This window comes from Aspergillus sclerotioniger, assembly GCF_003184525.1.
Source record: "Aspergillus sclerotioniger CBS 115572 chromosome Unknown BO94scaffold_13, whole genome shotgun sequence".
Lineage (NCBI taxonomy): Eukaryota > Fungi > Ascomycota > Eurotiomycetes > Eurotiales > Aspergillaceae > Aspergillus > Aspergillus sclerotioniger.
In genome coordinates this window covers 901,900-917,768 of record NW_020291003.1, presented here as the reverse complement: position 1 = coordinate 917,768, position 15,869 = coordinate 901,900, and the positions used below count along the sequence as shown (strand labels likewise).

At 47.2% G+C, this 15,869-nt stretch overlaps 7 protein-coding genes and 1 non-coding gene across 8 annotated transcripts; 2 read left to right on the top strand and 6 right to left on the bottom strand.

The window, feature by feature from the left end:
• Window positions 1–53: 53 nt before the first annotated feature.
• Window positions 54–1,340, bottom strand: BO94DRAFT_575139 (uncharacterized protein; the record flags this gene model as incomplete). Its single annotated transcript, XM_025615058.1, has 4 exons — window positions 54–549; window positions 597–714; window positions 770–1,142; window positions 1,188–1,340. 4 exons carry the CDS (start codon window positions 1,338–1,340, stop codon window positions 54–56), a joined length of 1,140 nt encoding a protein of 379 aa, XP_025467893.1.
• A 1,336-nt stretch (window positions 1,341–2,676) lies between these two features.
• Window positions 2,677–2,762, bottom strand: BO94DRAFT_t162. The gene has a single exon. It is a non-coding gene; the product is annotated as a tRNA-Ile (tRNA).
• Window positions 2,763–3,190: 428 nt separating this feature from the next.
• BO94DRAFT_465735 (tryptophan synthase beta chain) lies at window positions 3,191–5,442 on the bottom strand (the record flags this gene model as incomplete). The annotated part of the gene is made up of 3 exons (XM_025608128.1): window positions 3,191–4,889; window positions 4,954–5,257; window positions 5,307–5,442. The coding sequence occupies 3 exons, from the start codon at window positions 5,440–5,442 to the stop codon at window positions 3,191–3,193; spliced, it is 2,139 nt and encodes a 712-aa protein (XP_025467892.1).
• Window positions 5,443–6,135: 693 nt separating this feature from the next.
• Window positions 6,136–7,594, bottom strand: BO94DRAFT_465142 (polyamine transporter; the record flags this gene model as incomplete). The annotated part of the gene is made up of 4 exons (XM_025608100.1): window positions 6,136–6,698; window positions 6,741–6,918; window positions 6,963–7,093; window positions 7,141–7,594. The coding sequence occupies 4 exons, from the start codon at window positions 7,592–7,594 to the stop codon at window positions 6,136–6,138; spliced, it is 1,326 nt and encodes a 441-aa protein (XP_025467891.1).
• A 32-nt stretch (window positions 7,595–7,626) lies between these two features.
• On the bottom strand, window positions 7,627–8,282 carry BO94DRAFT_535110 (uncharacterized protein). The gene has a single exon (XM_025611703.1). It carries the CDS (start codon window positions 7,883–7,885, stop codon window positions 7,697–7,699), a length of 189 nt encoding a protein of 62 aa, XP_025467890.1. The 5' UTR covers window positions 7,886–8,282; the 3' UTR covers window positions 7,627–7,696.
• Window positions 7,918–9,599, top strand: BO94DRAFT_64517 (uncharacterized protein). Its single transcript, XM_025617569.1, has 6 exons — window positions 7,918–8,408; window positions 8,452–8,488; window positions 8,539–8,606; window positions 8,658–9,034; window positions 9,081–9,145; window positions 9,194–9,599. Exons 1-6 carry the CDS (start codon window positions 8,241–8,243, stop codon window positions 9,541–9,543), a joined length of 1,065 nt encoding a protein of 354 aa, XP_025467889.1. The 5' UTR covers window positions 7,918–8,240; the 3' UTR covers window positions 9,544–9,599.
• A 336-nt stretch (window positions 9,600–9,935) lies between these two features.
• Window positions 9,936–11,491, top strand: BO94DRAFT_64519 (FAD/NAD(P)-binding domain-containing protein). The gene is made up of 2 exons (XM_025617570.1): window positions 9,936–11,371; window positions 11,434–11,491. The coding sequence occupies exon 1, from the start codon at window positions 10,044–10,046 to the stop codon at window positions 11,337–11,339; it is 1,296 nt and encodes a 431-aa protein (XP_025467888.1). The 5' UTR covers window positions 9,936–10,043; the 3' UTR covers window positions 11,340–11,371; window positions 11,434–11,491.
• On the bottom strand, window positions 11,456–12,194 carry BO94DRAFT_595956 (YwbE family protein; the record flags this gene model as incomplete). Its single annotated transcript, XM_025616237.1, has 2 exons — window positions 11,456–11,821; window positions 11,956–12,194. 2 exons carry the CDS (start codon window positions 12,192–12,194, stop codon window positions 11,572–11,574), a joined length of 489 nt encoding a protein of 162 aa, XP_025467887.1. The 3' UTR covers window positions 11,456–11,571.
• Window positions 12,195–15,869: the final 3,675 nt, after the last annotated feature.

Genomic DNA, 15,869 nt, shown 5'->3' with positions numbered 1-15,869 from the left:
TGAGGACATGGGTTGAGTCAAAGACAACAAGAGCTTTTATTATATACATTAGATTAAATCCACTTAGGGATTGCTTCCGCGGCGACCGACACCTCCATTAATTTGGATATGCGGGTAGAGTTGAAACGGTTGCGATCAACACGACAGTAATCAACGCGGCCGTAACCAACGTGTCCATACTCAACACGGCCACTATCTGCACGGGCACGACCTAAACGGCCTAATTCGACTTCACTAAGTATATGTCTTCTTCCTTCGACATCATCACCAACGGGATAGTTCCATGAGGTAGAATCACCCCAGGTGTTTTGCCTGCTGTGTTTGGGAGTACTATCGGGATCGCGTACAGAAGTAGACCGGCCACTACTGATGATATGTCGAACGGAATCCACGACTAGGGACCGGATGCAGGGGATTGAGGCGGTGATGATGACGAGGTAGCATTCTAGCAGAGCCCAGATTGTCAGTCGGTTGGTTGCTGCTGTTCGGTCGCCGATTTTGGAGAGGGAGGGGAGGTAGAGGGCACGCATGATTGAGGCTACCATAGCGCTGAGAGGGGTCAGCATCTCGTATGCTTGGTGGTCGGGATTACTTACACTAGTCCAAGGCTCATTAGAATGATAAGTATTCCCTTGGTGCGTCGTTTAATGTTTAGCCTCAAAAAGGTATACACTGGGAATGTCGCCAGGTAGAGGTCGGTAGCGGTGTTTATACCTAGATACGTTAATAGTTAGTCTCATTTCACGCATCCCTGTTGGGAGGGGCTTACTGCATTGTACATAGCTGTACGCAATCGAAATTTTTGGATCCCAGCATTGGGTCATGACGGTAGGGTCCCAAAGAACATGGATGTCCTTGCATTGGGCCAAAATAGTCACTGGACTGACATAATTGGTAACCGTCTGGAGCGCAAGGATGAACCACAGGAGATGGCGTGTGAGATACTGTTGTTGGAAGATCGGCAACAAGTATAGAACGAAAGCAACCCTCCCCGTTCCTGTGCTGAGAATTGAGACACACTGAAATATTGTGTAGAGCTTCATGGCTACGCTTCGATCTGAAGGTTCAATATCTTTCACATGTTTTCCGTAGCCGTGTAAGATTGCCAGGGTGATCAAGACGGACGACGCCAGGCCGAGCATCTAACACCGTCAGCTGATAATTTCTACTAGGAAGAGGGTACGGACCAAAGCGAATAACATGGCTGCATCATCCCAGGACACATTGCGCACCCGGCGCTTGGCAATGAGTCTCAACAGGAAGATAAGGACCGCAGCGCCCGCCACGATCCAGTTGATAGCCAGAATGTAAGGGCCAGCATTGTATGATGCTGATGCCATGGGTCCTGCCCTAATCCTTTCGGATTGCTTGCACAGTGCGGTGAGATGGGAACGAATTTCCACGCGTGGAAGGGACCCATGGATTCTTATATAGGACGGAATCTTTTTGAAGATTTAACGCTGTTTTGTTTTCAAGGCTGACCGGAGAACAGCTTGAGAACGTGGTTACCGGATCAAGCCGCCGGAAGGTTTCAAAGCGTGTCGATCCCCGAGATGAACTCTCCGACGGAGTTCTTCCGAGTGCAGCTATAACATAAACCAAGGCTGTACAATCGACGAACCCAGAATCCGTGTATAAGTAGGTTGAATGCATCTCTGCCGGTCTTCCACTGAAGCAATTCTGTTGCGATCGAAGTTGCGGATTGAGGCATTGTGCAATTGCACAGTCGCCAGATGGCCCAAACACGGGAACCGATAAAAATGTGGTGGGGAGAGTTGTTCCGGGTACAGTTTCATGTCTGTTTGGTGCTCCTGGTTCAAGCGCGGATCGCCGAACAGATAGCCGCGAAGTTGGACTTCAGGGGTCCGCCGAACCATGGAACACTTGGGCCTTGCTTGACTAGACCGGTCTCCCGACCATAAATAGCAAAACACGGCATAACATGAAGTCTGTTCACAAGGTGTTCCAGCTGCACGGTTCAATGTGAAGGACAGTCCCGTGGTTTGAATGGAGCATTGCGCTATTTCGGGTAACTATCGGGTGATTTGCAGCAGCAGACTCCGAGGTGGTCATTGCAGCATTTCGTGGAACCGGACAAATCCACGGTTTGTAGCTGTCGCTCCGAAGCCCCATGAGGAACCTGGACCACCGAAAATCTCAAAGTAGCTCATGATAGCTTCAATTTGTGTGGCCATGTTGAAAGGACTGTAGGGTCGCCGTTGAGGAACCAATCTTTCGAAAAAAGTGGTCCTCATGGTCACTGTCGAGGTGGTATATATTTGCGATCTTTGTCGATGGTTGCGTGGCGGATCTGGAAGAATTTTGAATAAGAGCACAAGCCTGTAAGCATTCAAGTCTTGCGAAGCAAACTAGGAAGCTATACGAAACACCTGAATGCTTGACACTAACTCCACTGGTAGAAAGGAAGACACTGTCGGGTCGATGAAACACAACAATCCTCACGACGAGAACGGCCCGGAAGAAGAAAGACCCGGGGCCAACCATTGCATAACCTTATCCAACATACATAAGGTTGCCTACGTAACTAACAGTCATTATGCACAATCCTCACGTGACCCCACGATCTATACCATGACTCCCTCATCGATATCCAACATGCCATCTTATTTACGTATGCCCAGGCTGTCTGAGAGCGTGAAAAAAGAACAGAAAGATTCCCCCCGCGCGGACTCGAACCGCGGCCCTCCCCTAAGAATACTCCTAAGAATAAGTGGGGCACTCTGCCACTGAGTTACGGGGGGATGTATACCAGATGTATATCCTGACTTTGTTGAAATCGATCGTACGGTAGTTCTGTGAGCGTAAGGGAGATGTAATAGTTTTGATTGAGTATTAGTAAGCTCGAGAGAAAGGATCAAGTCCATAGAGAACGACATTTCCGAGCTCGGGAGGAATTCTTTTCTGCATTATAGCTATCTGACATCTCAAGGGGGATACAGTGGTAAGGAAAAGAGAGTAAAAGGTGTGACAGGGACTCAAATATTGAGTGAGATAGAATTGCTAACATATAATGCCCCTCGAATATGGTCAACATGTACTTGTCACAACTCACCCACCGCTGCCTGGACATGCGCTTCTCATTGTGAAGGAGAACTCCTGAATGCCCCTAAGATACTAGTCAAATACTAGATACATGCAAAAGAGCAAAGCATCAAACGTATGCATGTGATTAAATCTGCAACAGATCCGAATCAACTGCCTGGAACGAAGACGCCCAGGTGCCATCCTGGAGTGGCACTCGCCCGGGTAGTTCCCATCCAAGATCTGGCCCAAGCAGCAGTAGTTCCTCGGCAACCGTCTGCACCTGTTTATCCCCCCGTCCACTGACGCAGAGAACCACATTCTTCTTTGGTCCCATCTCCTTAGCCACTTGTATAGCACCCCAAATCGCATGCGAGGATTCCAGCGCGGGAACGATCCCCTCCAACTCGCCCATTCGCCGGAACCCTTCCAACACTTGAGACCCTGTGGCACTAAAAAAGGTGGCACGGCCCGAGTCTTTCCAGCTTGCAAGTTCCGGGCCTACTCCGGGATAGTTCATTCCCATAAAGATGGACTGTGGCTTGCGGATTTGGCCGTCTTCATCTTGGAGAATGTAGGTTTTGCTTCCGTGAAGAACCCCGACAGAACCACCACCTAAAGATGCAGCTTCTGCCTCTCGTTCAACGCCAATCAGTCGGACAGATTTGTCCCCGACGAAAGGATGGAACATGCCAACGGCATTCGATCCTCCACCGACACATGCCACGATCGCATCGGGTAGTTTGCCGGTTTGTTCTCGAAACTGGGCCTTGGTCTCCTTGCCAATCGCAGACTGGAAGGTCCTGACTATAGCCGGAAGAGGGTGTGGGCCAACAGCGGACCCGATCACGTAATAGTTGTTGTTGATGTCTGCAATGCAGGCTCGAAAGGCTTCATCAATGGCATCACACATACTCCCTGCTCCAGATCGGACTGGGAGGACCGTTGCACCCATTGCCCGCATCATGAATACATTCTCTGGTTCGTGCTGCATATCATGGAGGCCCATATAAATGGTACAATTCATATCCAACTTGGCACATACCGCAGCTGTCGCAAGGCCATGGTATCCAACTCCAGTCTCCGCGATAATGTTTTTCTTTCCTAACCGACGAGCTAGGAGGACCTGTCCGAGTGCATTGTTGATGTTGTGTGACCCGGTGTGGTTGAGGTCTTCCCGTTTCAGCCAGATGGTGGCCCCTCCCGCAAAGGCACTGAGACGGGAAGCTTTATGCAGACCTGAAGGACGTCCCACGTACGAGTAATACGACTCATATTCCTTCCAGAACTGTGGATCCTTTACCGCAGCTCTGAAGCTACTCTCTAAGTCCGAAAGACATTTCACCATTGCTTCTGGGACGTATTGTCCGCCGTAGGGTCCGGGAATATCTCGTTTTGTGACAGTGTGTTTCTTGGGACCTACAAAATGTAGTGTTGTCTGGTCCGGTGGAGACCTAGGATTCTGCCCTAGGCCCATGGAGCCGTCAGCGTGATCCCTAATCCCTCTCATTCTCAGACAGAACTTTCTCGCTGCCTCCGGCCTCTTTCCTGAGGGTGCACGGGCGAGGTCATTGAGCAAACAACTTCCAATGATCGCGCCGTCAGCAACAGATGTGATTTTCAGGAACTGATCGCGACTCTCTATGCCGAATCCGACGGCAACCCGGGGATTTCCACCCAACTTCTTCACCTTTCTAATCATCCCGGGCAACTGTGTGTCCAATTCACCTCTCATGCCGGTGACGCCCATGCGAGAAACGAGATAGACAAATGAGTCTGCCATGCAGCATAACAATTTGATCCGGTCATCTGGGGTGCATGGCGCAATAATAGGAATATAGGAACAACTGCAAACCTCGGTTAGCACCATTTCGCCATGTCTCAGCATATATTGGGAAGGGGGTAACCCACCCTGCACCAACGCAAAGATTACGAAATCGCACTGCGTCCTCAACAGGCAGGTCAACGACGATGAAGCCATCAACACCTGCCTTGCTGCAATCGGCTACAAAGTTCGCCTCGCCGTAGTGATAGATCGGGTTATAATAGCCCATAAATAGAATTGGAATATGCAGCCCCCTATTTCGCGCTTCCTGGACCATGAGGGATATAGAATGAACTGTGACCCCGTTCTTGATCGCCGTCATTGAAGCCTGTTGGACAAGAGTACCATCGGCGACGGCATCAGTGAATGGTAAGCCAAGCTCGATGATATCTGCATAATCTGATCAGCAGAATCAACCCGTATGGATCGAGATGCAAACCTGCACCGCCCGCCTGGAGCCCAAGCATGATATCTGGGGTTTCCTCTGGTGTGGGAAAGCCAGCAGTGACAAAAGTCACTAACACTGGGCGACCCTTTCTTTTGCTATCAGTAAAGGTTTCTCGAATGTGATCCATATTGCTGATCTAATTGTCTACTCCAAAGGAATATGGCGGTGAAAAGTGCGAGCCATGGCGCATTTAAGGGATTTGATGAGGGTGACGCTGGAGATTTCAACCAGAAAGTCGCTGAAAACATCGACCTTGCTGATCTCCACTATAGAGGGGAACTGCCTTCCGGGCCACAAACCAGCGAATGATCTGGCGGTTCACAGTGCGCGAAATCCTTGTCATTCCACTCGATCCTGGTGGGTATCATGTGATAATCATGCTGAGGGGAAATAAACTCGGCGGGCGCAGGGTGATCGGGAGATAGCTCGGGGACACTCGGTGAGGACTGGGTTAGGCTTTGACCTGACCAGGCCGGGGGTTAGAACGGACTGGGTCAAGAGAATGTTTCCTTGATAATTCCAACGAGGTTTGATTAATATCTAACCCATTCGTGGGTTTGGGCCACTGGAGCGAAACCTGACTTGAGTATGAAAGGACCGGCGGGAAATTCACATATCCATATTGTAGAAGACGCGACCGAGCGTGATGTGGGTGTAAAACTGTAGACATTGACCGACGATGTGATTGAGCTGGCCATTATGGCCGTAGCAGATTATCTCTAGAAGATGGGAAGAGGAGGGAAGAGGAAGAGGGAAGGCGTGACTAGATCACATGATGCCACCGAATTTTCGGGGGATTAGCGAGTAGTAAGCGGGACTCTCAGCAGTCCTCCTCACTTGCATAGATCATCTTGGCACCAATCTCACTTGCAGCCAACCGCCCCAGAGTGCGCTGTCGCAGTCTGTCCCCAAATAGCATCAACGCGATCACAAATCCAAATGCGAAGATGGAGAAAAACGCCATCATGCCATACACCCACCCAAACCCCACGCGCGCAACCCATTGGTCAATGAAGAAGGGGATGGCGAGACCCAGCGTGAGACGATACGCGCCCATGAACACCCCCACCTCGGTGGGTTGCGAGGCAACACACTCAATCATGTACGTCACGGCAACCGGGACGGAGCTCATCGAGGCAAACGTAATCAGGTAGGCACCCAGCGCGAGCACCATGTAGTGCAGATGGTACTGCAGAGCGGAGCCAACGATACCCAGACCAATGGGGAGGATGATCAGAGAGGGGATCCAGAGGGCGTGCAGCCGGCATTCCGGCTTCCATACCCCCTTTCCCCAGGCGCGACACACCCACAGCGCGATGCGATCGTTGCAGAGGTAGCCCCAGAGTTCGGCTGTGAGGAGACCAACCCAGAGGGCGAAGATGACTGACTAGATTAGCGATGTCTCAAGTGAGAAGAGCAACATACAGAGAGCATTTCTTTGAGGAGTGAATCCCCATCCTCCAATGGTGACGGGCTTTTCCAGCCAGACGGTCAAAAGACTGTGGGTTGCGACGAACCAGCCAAAGGATGCCAATTGGAAAACACCAATCAGAAGACCCACGGGCGAAAGACCAATGCGCAACGGCAAACAAGCGATACGACCCTGAGCTTGGTTAGTGTGGACAGAATAACAGGAATGAATCTTACCAATTCCGCACGGCTGATGCCAGTCTTATGGGGCAGCAGGGTCGCCATGCGATTTGCCCAGAAGGTCCTGGGCTTCGCTACGGGGGTGTGCCCGTCACGAGGATAACTGGTATCCTCCAGGAAAAGAAAGGCTGATCCATCAGACTGATTCAGTTGTAATCGGTCGCAGAATACCTACCAAGAATGAGAACCAATCCCTGCGCAATGACAATCCACCAGAACACCCACGGCCAGCGTGTATGGTCGACAATGAACCCTCCAAAGGTTGGGCCAGCCACAGTACCGAACAAGAAGGAGACATGAAAGATGGCGTATGCTTTGCCGCGCTCGTGCAAGAAGAACATGTCGTATACGCCGCCAACTCCCACAATGGATGGAATGGAGCCAAAAATCCCATCAAAGAGACGAGACGCAACGAAGCGCTCATAGTCGCCTTTCCCAGTCATGCAAGCCGACCAAATGGCACAGGCCATGGCGAACAGCAGACACCAAAAGATGACGGCACTGCGGCCAAAGGCCTGCGCCAGAGGATTAATCAATAAGGGTCCATAGGCAATACCGGCGATGGAGGCAGAGATGGTGTATGTGATCTCGATGAGGGCTTTGTCCCAGGTCTTGGCCTGGTCTTTCATCGCCAACTGATTAGCCAGATCCAAGGCTGTCCCTGCAAATCCGGCCAGGCAGAGGATGGCCAGATTCCTTCGCTTTCGTCCTTCTGCCCAATTCTGCTGCCCTCAGTGGAAGCAATTTAGAATGCAGGGATCCCAACTTACAAGTGGGTCGTCAGGATCCTGAGATGGTTGAGGGATCAGGACGATACCGTCGCGTGTTTGCTGTCCATCTCTCTGGATACCAACTGATTTGACTGCGAGATGGCCCTTGGCCTCATCGACAGTTGACCGCGTTGCTAGAGAGTTTGCCATGTCGAAATCTTAAGGCCGGCCGGGTAAGTTCCTTTCAGCGTAGATACCGACCGTGTCAGGAAGCAAAAAGCAAAACTCCGACCAGGGTGTTGGCCAGGGGTATTGAGCTTACTAAATGTAGCAGACCAGGAGAGGGATTCATATTAGAGTGGGACATGCTAAATCCTCCGACTGCCCGGCTGCAGGGCTACCTGGGTGATCCGCCCTCGTGCAGCCAGCGGCTCCCCGTTAGTGCGACGGTCTCATGGCCAGGCCCGGTGATGTCCGGGCTGATTATGCTGTGTGACAGTACTACAAAACCAGCACCTCGCCGTGTCAGCTATATTGGTACATCTGACCGTTGCGAATTGCCAACATGGGGCTTACACAGACAGGCACGTACAACACCCGACAGTTGCAAATTGTCATCATCAACAGTATCCTGGTTGTGCTCTCGATCACGGCGGTGTCTTTGCGGGTCTGGGCCCGGAGACTGCAGGGTCTAGGTCTCTTTGTGGAGGACTATCTGAGCATTTTTGCCTTGGTGAGTACCCTTTCCATAGTACGGCCCTTACTAATCGATCAAGGCCTTGTCTCTTGGTGTTAATGCGCTCCTGTTCCAAAGTAACAGCATTCCACCTGTGCCTTGAAAACGACCACTGACAGAGTATAAGGTCTCCATGCTGGTGTGGGCGAACATGTTGACACCCTCTCGACCGCTACTGTCGAAGCCTACTCTTTGGTACCCACCCCACGACGTGAAGGTTGGAACAAACTGATTGGCTTCATTTAGAATCTTTATGTGATGCAGCTTTTCTGGAATACCTGTCTTCCCGTGATCAAGCTCTCCATCGTCCTCTTCTACCAGCGCATTTTTCCCGTGCGATCGATGATCATTGCCTGTCGGTCTGTCATGCTGTTCCTGGCTGCCTGGTACATCGCCTTCCAAACAACTGCCATATTTCAATGCATTCCGATTCATCACGAATGGCAGAAAAAGACCACCCAGGGCAAATGCATTGCTTTCGTCCCGTTTGTCACGACATTAGCTGCGACCAACCTGTGCACCGATGTTCTGCTTCTGATTCTACCGACACGACAGGTGTGGAAGCTTCAGATTCCATGGGGACGAAAAGTCGGTCTTTCGGCGATCTTTACTCTGGGCATTATGTACGCCTCCGCTGTCCGTAGAGAACTTGACTGATTCGTTCTGCAGTGTCTGTGCCATCTCAATTGTCCGTCTGGAGAACCTAATCGCGATCAGTAATTCTGACATCACCTGTGCGCTTCCCCTCCTCCCTCTCTGCAGAATGCTGACTGTGGATGTAGGGTCCGACACCTACTCCCATCTGTGGACCGCGATTGAAAGCAGCCTCGGGGTGGTGGTGTCCTGTCTCCCTAGCCTAATGCCGATCGTCCGACTTGTCAAGAGCAGGGGATCGCGGCGAGACGGAAAATCCCTTACCGGCATCGGCCAGGGATCGTCGTACCCCAGCTACGTGCGAGGGCCGTACGAGCTGTCCGAAGTGTCCAACAGGGTTTCGACGGGACCGACGCGGACACGGCTGCGGGCGGGAAGCAGCCACTCGGACCTAATCCGCAAGCAGGCTGGGGATATTGAGATCATCACCGAGATAGACCAGACCGTGGAGTCCACCAATCATTCGAATAACATCTGATGAAGCGGGCCAAAATTTTTTCTTGATCCATGAGTTGACCTGCGGAATTCTCACGTAAGTGTCGCACATCAGGAAACGAAGGGTTCGAGACAGGGACAGCTGGGAGTAACCCCTAATTGGCGCCGTCTGGTGCAATCAAGGCATGGTCAGCATCCTTCGGGTCATGATAGGCTGACAACGAGCTTCGGACAAGTCCCGACGGTGACACCAAGTACGTAGTAGGTTTAGGGGCAACCTGGACAGCCTCCTTTCGAATTTTCTCCGAGAATAAGCTTCTAGCCATCCGCGGGGAACGGCTCAGGCCGCCCGTCCCAGCGATTCGTCCAGACAAGCCCCAAAGGATCTAGTCGAACACGCTAAGGTCGGCGTGCAGATGGCAATTGCCCCTCACCAGCTCGCTCATCATCGCATGATAACTGTCTCGCGGCTGTCACCACGCCCAGGATCTCACATACGAAGATTCGCTCTACCCCTGCCGACGACAGAATCGGACAGCCAAAATGGCCAGTACCACCAATGAAAACCCTCTTCGAATTGCCATCATCGGCGGTGGCATCGCAGGCGTGACGCTCCTCCTGGCCCTGCTCAAACACAGCTCCCGTGAAATCATCGCACCCCATCTCTACGAAGCCACCCCCGAGTTCTCCGAAATCGGCGCGGGCATCGCTTTTGGCTCAAACTCCATCCGCGCCATGGAGCTGATCGATCGCGACATGGCAGCTGCCTATAACAAGCATGCCACGTTTCAGCCAGACACGGGCGCATTGGAGAAGAAACTCTGGTCCAGTTACCGCATGGGGATGGACGGGCGCGGGTCAAACACTCTCAAAGCAGGGGATTATATCCACGAGGTACATGCCTCTGTGGCGAGGAGTAGTGTTCATCGGGCACGATTCCTCGAGGCCATGACGGCGCTACTTCCGACCGGATACGTGAGCTTCGGGAAGAGATTGACTTCTATCGACGATGTGGAGGACGGAGTCACAGTACACTTTGCAGACGGAACTTCGGTTACTGCTGATGCGGTTATAGGCTGCGATGGGATCAAATCTCGAGTGCGGCAGATCCTGCTCGACGGGGAGGAAGAAGCCAATGCTGTTTTCACTGGCAAATATGCCTATCGGGGTCTGATCCCAATGGATGAAGCAGTGGGGGCGCTGGGGGAATATACTGCGCGCAACAACCATTTTCACTGGGGGTACGACGGGCATCTCCTGACATTCCCGATCGAGCATGGCAAGACGATGAATGTGGTGGCCTTTCGGACGAAGCCGAATGGTGTTTGGGAACACGGGTCACAGTGGGTACTACCGGGGAACAAGGAACAGATGTTGCAGGATTTTGAGGCATGGGGACCAGATGTCAAAGCTATTCTATCATTGATGCGAAATGCGGATATTTGGGCCATGTTCGACCATCCCCCTGCAAAGAGCTATCACCGAGGGGGTCGCATCTGTATCATGGGGGATGCTGCTCACGCGAGCACGCCTCATCAAGGGGCCGGAGCAGGAATGGCGGTGGAGGACGTGTATATTCTGTCGCGACTGCTGGGGAAAGTTCGTGAGAAAGGCCAGTTGGAGAGAGCATTCGCGGCATATGATGCCGTTCGACGGCCCCGGACACAGAGACTGGTGCGTACAAGTCGGGATGCTGGACGGCTGTACCAGTGTCAGAAAGAGGAGGTGGAGGATGATGTTGAGAAGATCCGGGCCAATTTGGATGAGCGGATGCGATGGATCTGGGATTTGGACATGGAACAGCATTTGGAGGAGGCGCTGAGTGTGTTTGCCAACTGATGCTTTCCTTTTATCCCTTTTGTTGTCAAGCGGTATGGTTCCGAGGAAACAATCCTCCACCACGATCATCCAGACATGTTCTCATATCTCGTAGATCCATCAACCAAGCATCCAACACAAATATCACCCTCATCATATCCCATCCCTCACATAAACGCCCGCCTCATCACATAAACCAACATCCCATCCAAACCAAACCCATAACAAACCCAACATATAAAAAATCAAACCCTCAATCAAAATGCCCCGCCACATGATGCGCCACCGCAGCCTCATCGCCCTCAAACTCCCCACAAACGGGACACTTCACAATACTATACTCAAAGTCACTCTGCCTCTGACTCTGAGATGTCATCCCCCCTCTCCTCCCCCCCTGCTGCCTCCCCCCAACCCCAGGAACAACATACGCATCCAACCCAACCCTCTCCTCCGGCCTGCTCTCCCCCTCCTCATCCCCAACAAACCTCACCCTTTTACCTTCTCTCCTTCCTCTGCCCCTCCCTCTCCCTCTCATCCCCCTCCACCTAATCCTCCCCTACCACCACCACCACCAGTAAAATCCCCCCCATCACCACCACCACCAGTAAAATCCCCCCCATCACCACCACCACCCAACCCCCCAGTCGAATCCCCCAACGAAGAATAAGAAGAAGAAGAAGAAGAAGTAGAAACAAGAGACTGCACCCTCCCGACCCTCCCATCCCTCAACCGGACTTTAATCCCCCTCGGATGATTCCCCCTCGTCAACACCTCGGAAATCACCCCCGACACGGTGCGTCCCGTAGGTTGGTCGGCTTTTAGGATGATGTTCACGGATGTTCCCGGTGTTACGATGTTCGTTGTGGGGATGGGCATGGCTTTTTTTTTCACGGTTGGTTTTGGGTGAAGTTGGTTGTGTGGAGGTGTTTTGATGAGTTTAGTTGGGTTGAGTTGATTTGGGTGTGGGTAGGGGTGTATGTGTGTAGTGTGTTGTGGGATGGGATGGGGATGATATCATGGATAAATTTGTATTTGGGTTGGGTTCAGTTGGGTTAGGTTGGGTTGGGATCCAGGATTGTGGGGATGGTTGGGCTGGGAGGTGAGGGGTGATTGGTGGGTTGGGCTTCGGCACGTGACTTTTGCTTGTCTGGATTGGTGGGGGGGTGACTGGGGTTCGATGGTTGGTTTAACTTTCCGGAACATAGGGAGATGGGAATAGAGTGGTCAGAAATGATTTTTTTGATGATGAATGAATGCTAATATGGATAGAGACTAACACAGTCAATATAGGGTTTTCTTCATAAAAGAATGTTGGTAGGTGGGTTGGTAATGTAGCGGGAAGCTGTCGCGACATATATCACGGGGAATCCTTGCCCTGAAATACATAGTGGCCCGAGGGGGTTAATAGCACCCGTTGTGGCAAGGTTGCGGAACAGTAATAGATGATTATATATAATTTTATACAGTTTTTAACTAATTATAATTACTGTATATAATTTATAACAATTGTATAATAGTATAAGTGTTATAATTATTAAGAAACTAAGATTATGAACTATCTTAAATCTCTTGATATATAATATTAATATATTTTATAAATAAGAAATAATATCTCTATATTTACTTTACCTTTCTGTTACTCATTCAAGGCTTTATTAATCTTTTATTTTTTTTATATCTTTATATTACTTTCTTCTTGTCAAACCCTAGGATCGCTTCTCCCTGTTCCTGTTAGCTTAGCTCCCGTTCCGATACGTACCTTGTGAACTGAATCAAAGATAGTCAGGTTGTTGACTATCTAAAGATGACTTGATCTGAACAAGAGAAGAGAAGTAAGGCCAGATAGTGCCGCGCAGCTATCCGTAAGTAAGTGCAGACGAGTGTTGTTACTAAGCTCTACCAAAATGTAGATTACTTAAAGATAATGTGAATTGAGCACGGAGAATAGAACTAGCTAAGTATATAAAAGAGTGTCCTTATATCTTATTCTTCGTATATCATTTTGTATACTATTCAGGATAGATCAAGGATCAATCTAATCATGTTCCTGGATTCTGTATACCATATCGTATATTCTTAATAATAGATCTGATAGTAGATGGTTATATAACACAGCATTACCTCGGGTGTTATTCTAACCAGGATCTTACTTAATAAGAGTTGCTGATTGCCCGAGTCCTTTCTGGTCGTTACCTTTCTGCCTGATAAGTCTGCTTTTACTAGTAACCTGGCTAGTAGAGGTCTATAACATCACTCCTTCTTCTTCAAGGTTTCTTATTCTCAAGAAACATAAAGATACATGTCTCTCCTGTATCAGTTGAGTTTTCTTAATTTCTCTTTTTCTATGATAGTCTATCATGTCTCGTCGTTGTGCTAATCGCGATCGGGTAAAGAAACATATTTATCAGTTTAATAAGATTTATAATAATAGTTTTATTACTGAAAGTTCCTGCGAACATTGTTTCCTGAGAAACATTTCTTATATTATAGATTTAAAAAGCTGAAATTGTGCTGCCTGTACTCGTCGTGATTAAAAATATGAAAAATAATTTTACAGTGATAAGGAATAGAATAAATTAAAACATAATTAATTAGATATGCAAAACAAACTCGCTGAGGTCCTTATTAAACAGGCCTGTATTACTGCCAAAGTGGCTTACTTATTCAAGTAACAGTAGTTTCTAAAAGATCATGGTGAGCGGATGTTGGATCATGACTTGACTGTATTGGAGCGGCTGGATAAGAAGGATCTTCCAAGCGCTGAGGATCTCCGAGAGCTAAAACATCTGGCTAATAAATATGATGCTGCTCAACTTGCTGCTGTGTCAGACACTCTTAGTCTGACTCAGTTGGTTGGTTCCCCTTCATTCTGGGCGAACTTTGACCTGTCTGTTGATAGTACTGCTTCACAAGCTAGTAACAGCCTGTTAAATTCTCGATAGATTCCCATGTGTTTTCTGAGATATCATATTCCTCCTATTTTATTAGATATTTTGATCTGCTGCTAATCTTCTTGTGGTCTAGGATTTTTTTAACTTTATATTTTTCTTCTGTATTGTTATTAATCTCTATATTTTCTATAATTCTAGCATTCTTTGGTGCGGGTTTCAACAATGAGATATAAAACACTGAATAAATTCTGTTTATTGATTTTAACAATCTTAACTTGTAGTTAACTAGTCTTTTCTTATCTTCGATGACAAATAATCCTAGTTTATAATAATCAAGTTTCTGATTTAATTATTTTATTTTAATATTTTTACAGAGTAAGAACACTTTCTCCCTCCTTTTAAGATCAGGTTCTTTTCTGTATTTATAATCATAATATATCTTACTATATAAATTCATAAACTTAATATCTTAAAATAACTGTAAATATATGTTTTCTGTAAATATAATAATATCTTTAATTATATCAGTAACTTACTGTCTTTCTAGTAATATTTTCAGAAACCTTGAGTAATATTTATAATTAATATAAAACAGTGAGACTCTAATGGTTAAGTAACTAGTATTATTATATAAGAATTGTATTATTAATAATAGATTTATCTAATTATTTTATTAATAATTTATATAATGCTTCAGATATTACTTGATTATTTAATTAACTCTTTCTGTTTGCTTATTTATCTGTAGATGGTAAGTCATTATTATTTATTCTTTAATTTTTATAAGATCTGCGAGTGATCTTTAGAACTTTAAGATAAATAACTTATCTTGATTTAATATAATATACTTTAGTATCTTATAATATGTAACAATATTTTCTAGAAACAGTTCTACTATTTATATTACTATTATTATTATCTTATTCAATATAAGATAAATATATTTAGTAAGATGATTAGTAATAACTGTAATAGTATTAAATCTTTCTAATTCCAGTAATAAATTAATAAAATCAATTATTATCTATTTTTATGATTATTATGGCGCCTTCTGTACTTATATTTATTTATAAGGTTAGTATTTTACAGGCTTATTTCTAATATAAGTCTTGTATTATCTAATATAATTATATACTTTTTATCTAAGATTTAGAATATAGTAATTCTTTATAATTAGTTCAGTTATCTTTTCCACTTCTAAGTAACCCTTGAGTGGTTTGTCATAGTGTCTAGCCATAATCTCTGTTCTTATTATAGTTAATATAAAGATTAATCCATAAAAATAGGCTAGTCTATTTTTATTAATAGTAATCTTGTCTAGTAAGTCCTTACTCATTTCTTAGAATGTTTTATTATTTTTTATACTTTTAGTTAATTACTTAATTAGATTATTATCTATTTCTAACATTACTGCTAGATTAGCCCTGTTATAGCTGATCAATCTATCCATATTTTGCTTCAGGATGGCTGGTTCAATAGCTTTTTTATTTAATTCATAGTCTGGCCTGCAGCTCAGTATATTTATATGTTTATTCTCTATTCTCTTGCAATATATAATTCTGAAGTTATATTATAATAAAATCTTAGCCTATCATGCCTATCTTCTAGTCAATTCTTTGGTTATTATAAAGTAGATTAAGTTCTTATGGTCTATCTTTAT